Genomic DNA, 15,027 nt, shown 5'->3' on the forward strand with positions numbered 1-15,027 from the left:
GACTTGGTATTAAAAAGCTCACAGAACAGAATCATGATCTCTACGACTATTCCAGAAAGATAAAGATAAAGATCATTGACATGATCCAATGGTAGAAGCCCATCTTGAGGTCTCAGGTCGTGCTGATAAGCTCCAGAATGCCTGACGGAAAAGTGAAAGGCTGTCAGCAGGCAGCCCCGCCCCCGGCCTCCCCAGGAGTCCTCTAAGTGAGCCGACCTTTGGATCTGGGTCTGGATAAGTGGTCTAAATGGCCTGTGTGCCTACACCTTGTCTCCTGCAGCACTAGCCCGGTAGAAAAGTGGCTTTAATGAGAACTTCACTTTCATTTTCTCAGAATTATTTTGAGGAAAAGAAAAGCAGTAGGAAAAATTGAATGATATTTCAAAGTGAATAAACAGAACAGAGCCTGTGCCTGCCTGGCCACACACTGACTCACAGCCGTGGGGAACACAGTCCATTTTGTACCTCCTTTTGTTGCCTCTCTTCCCTCAAGGAGGCCGGGAAGACAAACAAGTGATCTTAGAGCGTCATAGGGCAAAAGCGTCGATTTCTGTTTTTATGGATATAGGATTCTTTAACGTGAAATAAAAGGTAACGGCAGGCGGGGCTGTGATTGTGGCTCAGCAGTAGAGCGCTCGCCTAGCACATGTGAGGCCCTGGGTTCAATCCTCAGCACCACATAAAAATAAATAAATGTATAAAATATATATATATATAATGTTTTTTAAAAAAGGTAACTGCATGCATTGGACTGAAATTCAAATTCCCAGCAAAATTATTCTACTACATATTGGTACACATAGCAATCAGGATACCACATTCAAGCATTTGTTTGCCTAACTAAGACATCCCTAAAGGGATTCTCAGCATGGCACTCTCTCCTGCTGCAATGCCTCTTTACGATGCCCCTTTTGCTGCCTCCATTGCTTCATGAGGTGTGTCTCCTTCCAGCCCAAGAGTCCACTGAAGGCCCCCTGTGCCTCACCCACTTCATAACAGCTCTCTCACAGGTGCCTGGCACAGAGCCAATACTTTTAAAACACTGGGAAAAAAGGAAAAACCAGACACGAGGGACTACTCAGGATATTACCCACCCAGAAATTTCCAAAGTACCGAGATTAAAGTGGTGAACAGGATAGAAAAGCCCCCTCCACCCTCATGGGGCTTACGGTCTATCAGACCACAAACGAGCCACACCTGGAATATCAGGTGGCAGCAGGTGGTGGGAAGCCAAACAAACCTGGACAAGGGGACAGAGCAATGGGTGTAGATATCAGACACACAGATTGTGGCGATGGTGGCGAGTCTCTTGGAGGAATGCAGGAATCTCCTCTCCTTCCCTGGTCTCAGAGAGGCAAGAGGCATGCCATGATGCAGATAAGTGAACAGTCCCTTCATGTGTGACCACGCATGCAGCGAGACAGCTGCTGTAGACAGATAACAGCAAAAAGAAAGTCAAGGCGGACCATCTAGAATGCCCTCCAGCATTTCATTCAGGGAGATGAAGACAACGGCTTCTCCAGAGATGACCCAAGGACCCACCCATTTGTTGCCTGGATGGCATCCGGTTGCCAGGCAGAGAGGGAGAGGATACCAAGAGTGTTTGCAGATGTGTACTAACATGGTGTGACTTAGATACAGTTCTAGAGGCATAGAAAGCACTCATGCTTTCTGAAGTGAGGAGCCCTCTGTGAGATCTGTCACTTAACCATACTCATAGGCTTGACATGGCCATCTTAGCTGCCGCTGCTACAGCTGCTGAAGTACACCCAGAACCCCGAAGAACTTGCTGGGAAAGCAAACACTGAGCCAACCTACCTACCAATCTTGGCACCCCCTCCATTCCTGTCATGATCCTAGTTTACTGAATATAATTCAATGGTTGCCAGCTTTGAAAGCGACTTTATGAAGTGACCTCCTGTATCCTTTTTATAACATGAGAGATGTCCATCAACCAAGTAGGTTCCAAATATTTGTAATATTCTCTGGGACAATAAAAAAGGTAGGGTCATGTCTGAGTCTGTCTGAGTCTGCTGAGATTTGGTAGGTCCACACCCTTCACTGTCCCTTGTCATATTTCAAACCTCATGTTCTTCCACAGGGTCATTCTCCCCTGGAATCGAGTCCCAATTAGTTATAACTTGCAAAGACATATTGATCCTTTCAGACCCCAGATACTACTATTTTAGGCAACATACATTATACTGAAGCAGTGTGTTAAGCACAAAACACCCATCCTATGTAGCAGGTTAGCAGGTAACAAACCTAACCAGTAACTTGCATTCTCCTTTAAACAGAAGCTTCCTACACACTAGAATTAAGAATCTGGGACTGATGACCAATAAGGGTACTAAGGGAGGTAGGAAGTCAATAAATACAGTTCTGTTTTGTTTTGTTTTGTTTTGTTTTCAACAAAAAGTAATTGACTCATTCTGTGTATTTGTAGCCAAAAAATCCTAGAAAACTACATCTGGAAGACATTAAAGGTCAATTAGATCCAAGTGTCTTATTTTAAGGACTGTAAAACCACAGCCCAGAGAGCCCGTGAGCAATCGTGGGCAGCTCAGAAACGAGCATTTGAGTCCAGCCTCTTGTCAAGAGTGGTCAGCACAAGACAGGCCAGGTTCTTGTTCATGCTGTGTGCTCCTGAAGGGAAAGTGGGGCTCGTGGAGAGTCCTCTCTGCAAGGTATGCAGCGGCACTGAAAATCCATTCTGAGAAGAGGTTCCGGCCCAGAAGCATTGGTTCTGTGGTGTTACCTGTACCATTTCTCAGGATGTGGGACCAGGGAGTCTGCTAAAGCAGGAGCATTGGGCTGCTGTGCAGAGTGGCTGCGGGGGATGAGGATGTGCCACACGGTCCTGCCCTGCACCAGCTCAGTCCTGAGGAAGAGCCACTCAGCACTGAGGAGAAGAGCTCCCACTGCCACCGCAAGGGGCTTTTTGCTCCTGTGGTGCCTGCTCTGTTCCTTCCCACGTTAGTCTCTGGTGCTTTATAGAAAACCTGAAATCTGTGTATCTGGATGAGTGGCTCTCACTTTGCAAGTATATGATGCAGCCCGTGCCCCTGCATAGTCTATTAATACCACCTTTCCTCTCCTGACTCACAGTGTGACCTTTAGCAAGGTGATTTTCCTATGCCTCAGTTTCCTCAGTGACAAAGCAGTTAGTAATACGACTCACAACTCCCCACATCTTGAAGGCGAGTTTAAAATGATTCTGCTTGCATATCACTAGTAACAGGCTCTTATTAATCATCCTCATTGTCAAAGCACTAAACAGAAGGTACTGAAGAGCTCATCCTAGCACTTAAAATATGAGAACTAAGCAACAGTCCTCTGACCCATCAAACTCTGGTGCACTAATGAGGCAAAGAACATTCTGAGATCTTGACTTGTTATGGGATGACAGCCTTGTGAATCGGTAAAGATTAGAACAGTCGTTCTTTTACCTCCTCTGCACTGTCCTCCTGGGTGATTTCCTTTGATGTCAGCTGTACCCAGAACAAGGAAGTGGCAGCGGCACTAAATGCCACTGTGACCAACAGTAAGGCAGATGAGGCACCTAACTGGCCACCACCAATGGGGCTGCTCACGTCATCTTTCTAAGATCAGGCCACATCTTTCTGACCTTGACTGCATTTCTTAACCAAAAGCATCTGGGGCTAAGGGCACACATTTCCAAGATGTGCCCCTGGGAAGGGGTGACGTTAACTGTCCCAAGCTTGCCCCACGATTCTAGCCAACCACACTGAGTGGCCACACACAGGCACTAGATAGAATGACAGATGGTTGTCCTTATAGATAAGCCTGCTAGTTGAGTTTTGATAATAATCGGAAGAATTTAACATGTCTCTGTTGGCCTGGATTATAGCACAAGAGAGGTTTTCCCTAAGAAAATTGCCTTCTGTGTTCCCCTCACTTTGTGGTAGGTAGACTATGTCTACACAAGGAAAGAAATCTAGAAGACAATTGAAAAATGCAAACAAGTATTTCTCATTTCTAGCTGCACCTCTATCTGCTTATGTAGAGATCAGAAAACCAAAGACAGAGGATAATGGAGAATTCTCTGACTCACCAAAATCACTGCCCCTCAGTAATTACTTTTTTTTAACTATGAATTATTAACCAAAATAAATGCCTCTCTCCAAGGGTATCAGTTAGTTCAAATTAAGTTGAAATTTTCGTCTTAAAAAGATAGAGCCCCAAGCAACCCGCCCACAGCATAGTTTCATTTAAAAACTCTGAATTCTTATTTATGCTGTAGAGTTGGTTGGAAATCATAGAAGCCTGGATCTACTCTCTCCATTACGCTCGAGCCACCCACATAGACAGATGTATCCACAAATAATGACTGAAGTACATAGTGTTAGAGTTAGTGAGGTGTAAATTATTGACCGCGCCATTTGTGATTAATAAAGCATGAAGCGTATGTTGTTCTGAAGCATTTTAATCAAGCTTCTGTACAGCCTGAAAATCAGGATGTCAGAGAAAGATGGATGCGATCTGAAGGTGAAATTTAAACTAGTAAGATGTGCTAGTCTCCCATGTAGAGTCCATCCACAGGGGAACATGGTGGAATGTATGAGAGGACAGTCCAAGACAAATTCCATCGGTAGCAAGTGAGAGTGCCTGCTTCATGCTCTAACAAGTAAGCCTGAAAACGCCTCGATTCCAAGCTACTAAAGATTTCTTGTCCAGGCAATGGAAATCTCATCTTCCTCGTGGCCTTTTCTTATGTGTCCTGTGCTTAAGTTTTTGCATAATTTAGGGGCCCCTGCTGCAGTGCCCGGTTTCACTGATAGAGACCCTGTTCTAGCTCTTGATTGCTGGGGGTAACTTTGCATTCAGCAGAAAAGAAGAGCAGCTTACAAGGAAAACAGGTCTTCCAGAGTGTCTCTCCTCTTAAGGAAGGAGGGTGGTTCCGATAGAATGAAATTATTCAGGCGAGTTCTCACCTTTAGTGTGTCTCCTGACCCCGAGCCCAGAGCCTGGGGGCTGATGCAGGTGGTGCTGTCCTTCCAGCTGGGAAGAATGAGTTCTTGCAGCGGCTGTGGGTCCACGCAGGTGCAGGCTGCCCCCGAGGGCGGCCACCAGCGCTACGGAGTCCGGTCCTACCTGCACCAGTTCTACGAAGACTGCACCGCCTCCATCTGGGAGTACGAGGATGACTTCCAGATCCAGAGGTCACCCAGCCCGTGGAGCTCTGTATTCTGGAAGGTAAGGATGGAACGTAGGTTCCAGCTGGGCAACAGGGAGCGTCGCACATGGTGAATACTGTGGCTGTGGGGAATCGGGAGGTTCGGGGCCCCGTGTGTGCCACACTCTCATGACACTAGATAGTGTCCTTCCCTTAGGGAAGGAGAATCTAAACCCCTGGGCCCAAAGAGGCCCCCAAGTGCAGTGCGACTGTGGCAGTTCACTCACTGAGGAACCCCCATAGGCAAAGGGCACCCTTCCAGCCCCCCTTACAGACTTGGGTCGTTTGACAAACTGCAGCAGTTGTTTAAAAAGGATACGATTAGGTATTTAGAGAAAGCAAATTCTGAGACACGATACAGTGGTCAGACTGCCTCTTCCACACAGGAGGCTCTGGGGAGCCACATTAGACACACATACAGTCCTCCGCCACCTCCGCGGGCACCGACTGCGTGCTGAGAGGGTTCAGAGTTCTGGAGATTAGAGTGAGGAACTGGACGAACCCCTGCCCTCAGGAGCTGATGGCCTGTCGTGGGAAACAACCAGGGACAGGAAAAGCCCGTGACAGATGTCAGGTAGTGACAAGGGCCGTGAAGGGAAATGACCAGGATGAGCAGGGTGACGGAGGCCGGTGTGTCGTGCGTGGACAGCAGAATGCCTTTCAGAAGAGATGGAACCAGGGCGAGACCAGGGTGAGCCGAGGTCTGCGGCTCATCAGGCTGAAGGTGTCCCGTGCTGGGAAACGGCAGATCCCAAAGCCCTGCCAGGAGGAGAGGTCCAGCCTGGCTGGAGTGGAGTGAGAGAAAGGACAGGCGGCACAGGAAAACAGCAGCACAGATCGATGAGGGATCCGCAGATGACAGTGAAGCTTTGGGCTTTTACCTCCGCACGCGGGCAGCCCCCTGCAGGTGTGTGCAGCAGACGACACAGTCTCACCAATATCAGAACAAGATCCTTCCGGCTGCCACGTGGAAAATAGAGTATCAGTGGCAAAGGTGACGCAGCCAGATTACCTCAGCCGTTGTAAACGCTCCCCGGTGAGAGACGATGGCAGCTTAGACCAGGGCGGGGCCGGTGGAAACGGTGACAGTCAGTCCAAGGTAGCACTAAGTTTGAGAACAGGCTGTCAGGATGCTGATGGACTGGAAGTGGGGTGTGAGGGCCGCAAGTCGAGCACGACCCAGGACCTGTGTGGTAATGGTGTGTGGCTTCCTAGGAGAGAAAACACCGGAGAGGAACGGGCAGGGGGAACCAGGAGGTGCCTATTAGATATCCAAGGAGAGATCCTAATGGCCATTTAAATACACCAAGCCACAGCTCATGGCTTTGGAGTTACTGACACAGAGTGCATAGAACACAGCCAAGGTCACCTAGGAAGAGAACTGGACACAGAGAAGAGGGCACTGAGACAGCCCGATGTTTAGGAAAGGAAAAGAGGAGACGTAAACTTGCAATTTATTGGTGATATAGTATAACAAGCAGCAATACAGTGTGGTGAGTGTCCGCCTGGATTCCTCCCCCAGACTACGGAAGTTCAAATTCCCGTTCTCCTCTCCCACAGCCCTGTGACTTTGGGCCTCCCAACAGTAACACTCGGAATACCCACCACAGAAACATTGTGAGAATTAAATAAGATAATATTTACAAAGAGCTTAAAACAATGACTGATTCACACCCAATTATCATTTGCTAGACTAGTTACTTCTAGATGCTAATCTAGAACACTGAGTTCTTAAATGGAAATAAAACTGGAAATCTATTTAATACGTACATATTGGGTAACATAGTTGTTAACATGGATTACCCAAGACCGGTGCTAATTCAAACTCATGTTATGGTCACATGCTCTGCATTAGAATTAGTCAAGTCAGCATCCTTGCCCTCTAGAAATATCCCCTCCGATGAATTCTCCCTGGCCTGGACCAATGAAATACCCAGCCATGCTCGCCATGTCTCCTATTTACTCAGAAAAAACCAGGTGGTTGCATGGTTACTTTCTGCTCCTCTCTACATCCCTATAGCTACAGAGGAGAGAGGGAGAGAGATCTATTGTGCCAATAGCCTTATATCTACTGACATACAGGTTATTACAAGCATTCATGTACACCCAAAGCAAGCCAAGTTCATAGTCTCATAGTTATTTATGTTCCTGCAAAGTCCAAGTCCTAGATGCGTATCCTAATCGTTAAACACTAGAAGCCTCACGTCAACCTGCATGACCTGAGGATTCTCTGTCTCAGAGCCCTAATCTGTACCAAGGGAATAAGCCAACTGTTCTTGAGCTGCTCCGCGGGAAGGCAAGTGAATTCACTTCAGTGTTTATGAAGTGCTCTGTGCCAATGCAGAGAAAGGTACCAGTCGTGCACCTGTTTCTATTATGTGCCTTTTCAATGTTGTTGGGTTCTTTTTTCATTTCAAGTTGCATCTGTAGGCAGTTCAAGTGGTGGTGTCCCCTCTTGGCTCTTCATGTTCCCTCCCTGGGGCTGTGCTCATAGTACCCCGACAGGGCTCCGTGCTTGAGCTCCTGAGCAACAGGCAGCATGGAGGGATTTCTCGAGGATGCAGATTTCAGCAGGGCTGAGTCAGAGTGTTGCCCTATCATGGGATCTACATAACATCTCCCTCACAGTGCTACTCTTCCTTTCTTTCTAGACTACCTGGTAGGCTCTTAGATTATACAAGATGCATTCTTCACCTCCGAGTAAGACTCAGCCCCTGACCTGAGGGAGCCCAGAGTCAGGCAGGGGAAGTAGACATGGGCCCACACTGGGAACACAGGGTTCAGGGAGCAGGGAAGAGTAAGTATCTGCTGCAGCCTGGAGAAGTGGTCTCACCCACAAAGGGGACCACCCATGTGCAAGCAGGAGAGGGGCAGGCCAGGAGGAAGAAGTGCATGCATTTCTGAGCTGGGAGAGGTGGTAGCATGTTCCGGACTCTTCAGACAGTGTGGTCCAGGTGGAGTAAATATTTACAAGTTCAGGGAGAGGGTCACATATGAACCGAAAATGCACGCAGTGGGCAGATCACAGAAGTCTATGAAAGATGTGCAAGAAATCTTCTTCAGGACTTCTAGGCTTGAGGGAAGCAAGACAATAATGAATTTGGGGTTTCCTGGGAGGGGAGGGAATGTCTCACAACCTGGTATAAACACACACACACACACACACACACACACACACACACACATGTGCACACATGCATACACACACACAGAATGCAGCATCCTCTGGGCCTTGGAATCCTAGGTTACATGGGCTGCAGCAGCTGTTCTGGTTTACCCAATGCCTATGGCTTCCTACATCTTTAAAAGTCTACATGATGTGATGTCATCTGTCCTCTGCCACTTGCTGCCGCCCAAGGATCAATCAGGTGGAATGTTGTTCTGATCCTTGCATTTGACCTTGACGAAGGCAGTTGCCACTGGATTGTCTGTGCAGCACACAGCCCAGGATGCAGGCTTTATCCAGTCTTCTCGCTCCCAGCCACCATCTCCTCGCCTCAAGGTTAACCTTCTACCTTCTCCCCAGCCTGTGTCGGAAACTGCTCAGAGGGCACTCGACATCACATGCCTCCTCCAGAGCCTTAGTAAGGTGGAGGTGGCTCTGTCCCTTCTCTTTCCCCTCTGAACCCTCTCAGCTAATTCCTCTGAGCTACATCAGAATTTAAACTTAGATTTCTCTTCAAAGTTCTGGTGGATATTAAAGAGTTGGTTTAGGAGCTGTAGGAGACTATTCAGAGAAACCATGTGACATAGTTTTTGTTTTAAAAGACTTCTCAGATGACAGTAGAGGGATGGTCAAGGTCAGTTTTGACTGGCAGTGGAGATGAGGACGCTGTTGTGGACATCCAGGCCAGATGTGATAATGGCTTCTGCCCTCAGAGCAGCCATGTGGAGGGGAGAGAGAAGGTTCATGAGATTTTTATGAGGCAAAATCAATGTGAGGCGGACTCTATTGGCTGTGGATATGAGGAAGCTCTCCGGGAGTGGGCAGAGGGGAGGAAGACAAAGAAATGGGAACAGGTTGGGCTTGAAGAACCTTTGGGACATTTTTCTATAACTCATGCTATTTGGAAACAGGGTATCCGAAATACATCTAGAAATGTGGTCTAGAGCTCAGGATGGCAATTCAGATGGACTTGGAGATTTGGAAGTCTTTGATAGGAAGTAGAAGCTAAAACCACAGCCTGAGACCAACCCTAGTGAGAACATATTGAAAAAGAGGTGGGAGTCAAGGGCGGAACCCTGGGAGGCCATAGTGGGCAGTGAGGGCTGGAGCCAGCTGTTATGCAGAGGGCGTGTCAGAGGTGACTCCAGGGGAGGGTTTCAAGAGGGGCTGAGGGTGTAATATCAATGGCTGGAGGACATTCAAGTGAGATGAGGAAGGAAAAGTCACACTGGCTTTGATAATCGGGAGGTCATCAGTGACCAGAGAGAAGGCGGTTCTGAGGTCAACATGGAGGACTAAGAATGGCAGTCAAGAGTAGGAATGACCCCAAACAATGGGATGTGGGCTCCCAAACACACTGTGAAGACGGAAGCTATTGGATGTGCTTATAGTGGGCTGGAGGAAAGAAGTCTTGGGGTGGGGGATGGGGGGACCCCAATGGCCAGGTGGAGGATGCTGGGAAGGTGGTGTGAGGGCAGGCACCAGGAGGAGCCAGACCATTGCCTGACCTTGGTACTCGCTTGATAAAGCTCGGTGTGAGCTGAGGCAGGTAGGGCTTATGAGCTAGAATCTGCTCAGACTCAGTGAGGGAGAAGCGCAGCAGCCCTGGGCTGAGGAAGGAGAGGAATCCAGTCTCCGCTCTTGGCTCGCTCTCCCTGAATAACCTCCAGCCCAGATGGCTCCTTCCCATCCCGCTCCCTCCAGCACTTCCCCGCAGACGTGCCTCCCGCCTGCTGGTCCTCCCCCCCAGCCGTCATCACTGCTTCTCTGACAGCAGCTGCGGCTCTGCCCCCTGGAGGAGCTGCGTCTGCAGACCTGTCTGCTCCGAGGAGCAGCAGAGGGCCCGGGTGCAGACAGCAGCAGTCTGGAATCCCAGCCCTCTTCCCGACAGAGGAACTGGGTCTTCACACATCCTGCGCCCTACCTAGACAGACCAGAAATCACAGCCCAACCTCTGGGGTTTGATACAGCCTGGCAGGTCCTTGTCCCCGGCCACTAGGGTGGACCTCACTGCCCCACAGCCCTGCTGGGTCGGGGGGGGGGGGGTCTGCCCAGTAGCACCTCAGCTCCTCCACAAGGCCCTAAGCAGAGCCACTTTGCTCCCCTGTACCCTCCAATAACCCCTGTGCTGCCATTGATTGTACTCTTGTCGGTTTCACAGGACCCTCTTTCTCTTAAATCCAGGATCACTTCAACTGAGAGCTGCGTCCAGAAATAAGTTTTACGATACACTGAACAGAATCAGTCCCCAAAAGGTCACTCCCCCAAAGTCCTATTCCTTCCATTACTCCAGCACAGCATGGGGGGGTGGGGAGCTGCTGGGCCTGCACATCCCCTCGTCCCCTCGTCAAGCCCACAGTCCTCTCAGGGAAGTCCTGAAGCCAGTCCTCCTCATTCTGTGGTTGCCTGTTGTGCCTCCCACGCCCAGCTCTCCCTGCCTGTCCGTGGGTTCGGAGTTCCTCTCTGGGCATGTCTCCTGAGGTCCTCAGGATCCTTGCAGTCACCTGTCCATCACATCCTCCCCTCCTTCCTCGGCTACTCTGAAGCGGTGGGGCGAGCCACTTTTCCATTCCCGACAGTGAGCAGAGCTGCCATCTGCAAGCCACAGTTTGCCTTTTCGCTTCAGGGTGACATTCCAAGAGTGGATTTTCATCTCAGGCTCTGCTCTGCTGGGGAGCAGGCTGCCCTGAGAATCTGTCACCTGCTCCTGCTCCATGTTGAGCGGTCTGGTGGTTGGAGTTAGGAATAGTTATTAAACGTCAGGCTGGACCAGGAACTCCGGGAGACGAGGCAGAAGCAGACAGATGGAGGGCGCTGGCTCACACACTCGTCAGAAGCTCAGAAACTAAGATGGAGGCTTTCCTGACGCCCACCATGTCTGAGGATGAGTGCCAGTTCTTGAGGAGGAAGGCAATTTAGTCATACAGGAAGCGTGGCTCCATGGGTATTTAAGTTCACTTAGTCGTACATTCAGAATTTTCCAAAGTGAGTCGTTTTCCAAAAGTTATGAATACTGTTTAGTCTCCAAAGGTAAATTTACTTGCCACTATTTTTAGAAAGAAATCCAAGGTGTCATGCTTTTCAGCCATTTTTTTTTCCTGCAGTACTTACATCTTATGTAGAACAGGTTTTGTGTTTTAGTAGACATCATATTGACTCTTTTTTTTTTTTTTTTAGTTTCTTCACAAAATGACATTAAAGGACATGTGCCCATATTTGGGTAGCTGAAACTCTTTTGAAATAAAAATAATAGTAAGGGAATATGCAAAAATAATAATGAGTGAAGTAATAGAGAAGAGATGGGGGATCACATAGACCTGGATTAGAATATGATCCAACCACCTGATACCCATGAGATCTGGAACTATGCTTCTTAGACCCTGTGACACTCTATTTCTAATAGGTGAAACAGGAATGAAAATTCTCATAACATGCTTATAAAGATTAAATGAGAATATATCTGGCACTATGCCTGGGTCACAACAGACAGTCCTCCTTTCCTCTGCTTAATGGGTCATGAATAATTTTCCTTCTGTTAGGCAAATCTCCTTCATCAGTGCATCATCCCTAAAATTTAATACAACAATACACACACTTTAAATATTCAAGAGTGAATGATATTATTTGGTTCTTTATCCAACCTTGTTATTCTAACTAAAAGCAATAAGGAATAGGAGAAAATGAAAGTTTTTGCTTGAAAAAGTGTGTAACTGTTAACAATTCCTTGTTCCAAGAGTAATGTTAACTAGTCCTTAGTCTAAATACTAAGCAGTGGTTCTAATACCAATGTCCATGCAAAATAACGATTTTACAAGGAGTGTATTTCCAAATAATGGTGATCTATCACAATTTATTATTAACCAGATACAAAGCTAAGTGCACATTTAACTCACAACCTGTGAGGGAGGTACTCTTATCATGTGTCTCTTTGTCAGTGGGGAAATTAAAGAGAAGTGACTCTTCCTCCATGGTCCAAGCACTAGGTGGCATTGCTAGAAGCCAAACACATGAGCTCCAGCCACCAAACGGTGAATCACTCTCCATCTCCAGTGTTGCCTTCCACAGAACTTAGTGCAGTTCAAGCTCCATCTGCTACTCTGAACATTTAGTAGCTGCTGCAGCTCAGGTAGCTACAGGAGGGTAGAAAAAGCCCTGTGCTGGGCTGGGCTGGGGGTCAGCCCCATGGTTTCCCTGCCCTGCCCCTGAACCTTGGGACCCACTCATTTTTGACCCAGAGACCCACCCTGTGTGGCTTCATGTCCTTTCCTATAAGCTAACAGGTATGTTTCCTGCCCTGCTTGCTTGGAAAAGGCTCAGGAGGTGCCCAAACCACCAGGAACATCTCTCTGTGCTGAACAAGTGGGGGACCCAGTGAGAGTTGAGAAGATGAATTATTATAGGCTTTGGCTGGGTGATCGGAGAAGGGTAGGAAGAAGTGGAAGAGGGTCAGGGAGAGTCTACAGCTGGATGTTTAATAAACCTTATCTCTAGGGAAGGAAGATGATAGTGAGGCCAAAGCAAGGAGCAGCCCTCGCCACATGGTCAGATTGGCCAGAGGAGGTGGAGGCTGGGCCTTAGTGGCTTGCACCAGGACCTTGGTGGGGTCTGAGCTGAGTCCCAGTTGTGAAGTGGGCTTGTCTTGCCTCACTCTGTCACGGCCACAGGAGGAGCTCTTCGGAGCCCGTGTTCCGGGAGACTGTGCCCGACAGAGCCTGGCCTCACTGTGAGCCTGCAGCCAGCTCCTAACAGCACAGCGAGCGGAAGAGTCAGGCCAGCTCCTGCTCCTCTCTTCCCTGAAACCAGGGCAGCAGATGAGGGCTGTGCCATCTGCCAGGCCAGGCGCCGTCCCAGCAGGAGACCACCAGATGCGGCCTGCACTTTCAGGTCGACATTCAACTCCGAGAGGTCTTCTTTCACCTTCGTTATTAGGTAGAAAATCCAGTCGTCGCTGTGGCCTGACTGGGAAGGCTCCCTTCTCTCCAGAAACCCCACAGGCCGCCCTTGCTGCTCAGGGTGGAGCCGAAGCCCTCGCTCACTCATCTCGCTCTGCTCTCTCTCCAGGTCGGACTCATCTCGGGCACAGTCTTCGTGATTCTCGGACTGACTGTTCTGGCAGTGGGCTTTCTTGTGCCCCCCAAGATCGAGGCGTTTGGCGAAGCCGACTTTGTGGTGGTCGACCGGCATGCGGTGCAGTTCAACGGCGCCCTCGACCTCTGCAAGCTGGCGGGGGCCGTGCTCTTCTGCATCGGGGGCACGTCCATGGCAGGGTGCCTGCTCATGTCGGTGTTCGCCAAAAGCTACTCCAAAGAAGAGAAATTGCTTCAGCAAAAGTTTAAAGAGCGAATTGCCGACCTCAAGGCCCACACCCAACCCGTCACCAAGGCACCGGGCCCAGGGGAAACCAAGATTCCAGTCACTTTGTCCAGGGTTCAGAATGTCCAGCCTCTCTCCGCAACCTGACACCCTCCCCGCCCTTCCCCCTCTCTGATTCACACACATTGTTCAGAGGCGTTGGCCAGCTTCCCGGGTGAAGGATGGGCGCTGACAACCCAGGGCGTGTTTGGCTGGGGGCAGCTGGCCTAGTGAAGAGCTCACACTTGCTCAGCTCAGGTGACGCTCACGAAGGTAGCAGCCACGTGTTAGCCAATGCACACGCACCCAGCTGCATAGGACGGGTGCTCTGAGTCCCCACCAGGAGCCCCTCCGCAGTCCCTCTCCGATATTGTGGCTTTGTGTTCCTTTCTGTGTCATTTGACCAGCCGCCCGAGGCTGACTTGGTCCATTTTACTTTCCGACACTGGTTTTCCAACCCTGCGTGGTGCTGTCTTCCACCCTGTGTCACTGTGTGCAAGAGGTTGTCCTGTGCTCGTAGAAATGTGGAGTTCCCGGACGTGGATCCAAACACTAGTCTTTTAACTATATCTTATCATGAAGTTCCTGAGATGGGTTATAAATTCATTAATGTTCTGCATAAATCTTTTTGTTTTCTCCACTTTTTTTTTTCATTTCAAAAGCTAAAATTGCCGACTTTAGAATTGAAAAAAATTAATACTAGGAGTATCTAACAGCAATGTCCAAAGGCACAGAATTAGAGGCCAGGAAACCTGAGTTCCTGCTCCTCCCTCGCTGTGTGACTGTGCAGAAAGTAATTAGCTCCCTAAGCCTCAGTCTCCCCGTCTGCACAGTGGGCTCTGCAGGCTTCCCCTGCTCAAATGTCTTGAGATTCTCTTTTTGCCATGTGTCATTGAGTGTTTCCCCCAAAAATGTTAATGTGGTTCTGTGGCTCTCACCATGGTGGGACTTTCTCAGAACTGAACTCCTGGAAAGCCACCAAGTCTGCCAGCTTCTCACTACCTACCTTGAATATCCACCCCAGCAACTTATACCACGCTGTCATATTTTTATAAAGATGAAAGTAAGCCATCCTCAAATAAGAAGCCCCTGGGCGGATAGCAACCGTAAAGGGGGGTTTTGTTCTCAAATAAGATGTGTTGTTCCCCAGCAAGATGTCCTCTTTATCCCTTGCACTTAATCTGTGGATGTAAATTAGATGGAGGAAAACAGAGGTGTGACCTTGGTTCTCTCCCAGATTCTGTGCCGCTCCCCTCCCCCTTCACTGATAAATAAAGTACGTGAACTAGACAAACCCGAAGTGCTCGGTCAT

At 48.9% G+C, this 15,027-nt stretch overlaps 1 protein-coding gene across 1 annotated transcript; it reads left to right on the forward strand.

The window, feature by feature from the left end:
* The first annotated feature begins 5,031 nt into the window (after positions 1-5,031).
* Nrsn1 (neurensin 1) lies at positions 5,032-13,823 on the forward strand. The gene is made up of 2 exons (XM_076857931.2): positions 5,032-5,217; positions 13,425-13,823. The coding sequence occupies exons 1-2, from the start codon at positions 5,032-5,034 to the stop codon at positions 13,821-13,823; spliced, it is 585 nt and encodes a 194-aa protein (XP_076714046.1).
* Positions 13,824-15,027: the final 1,204 nt, after the last annotated feature.

This window comes from Callospermophilus lateralis, chromosome 6 (assembly GCF_048772815.1).
Source record: "Callospermophilus lateralis isolate mCalLat2 chromosome 6, mCalLat2.hap1, whole genome shotgun sequence".
Lineage (NCBI taxonomy): Eukaryota > Metazoa > Chordata > Mammalia > Rodentia > Sciuridae > Callospermophilus > Callospermophilus lateralis.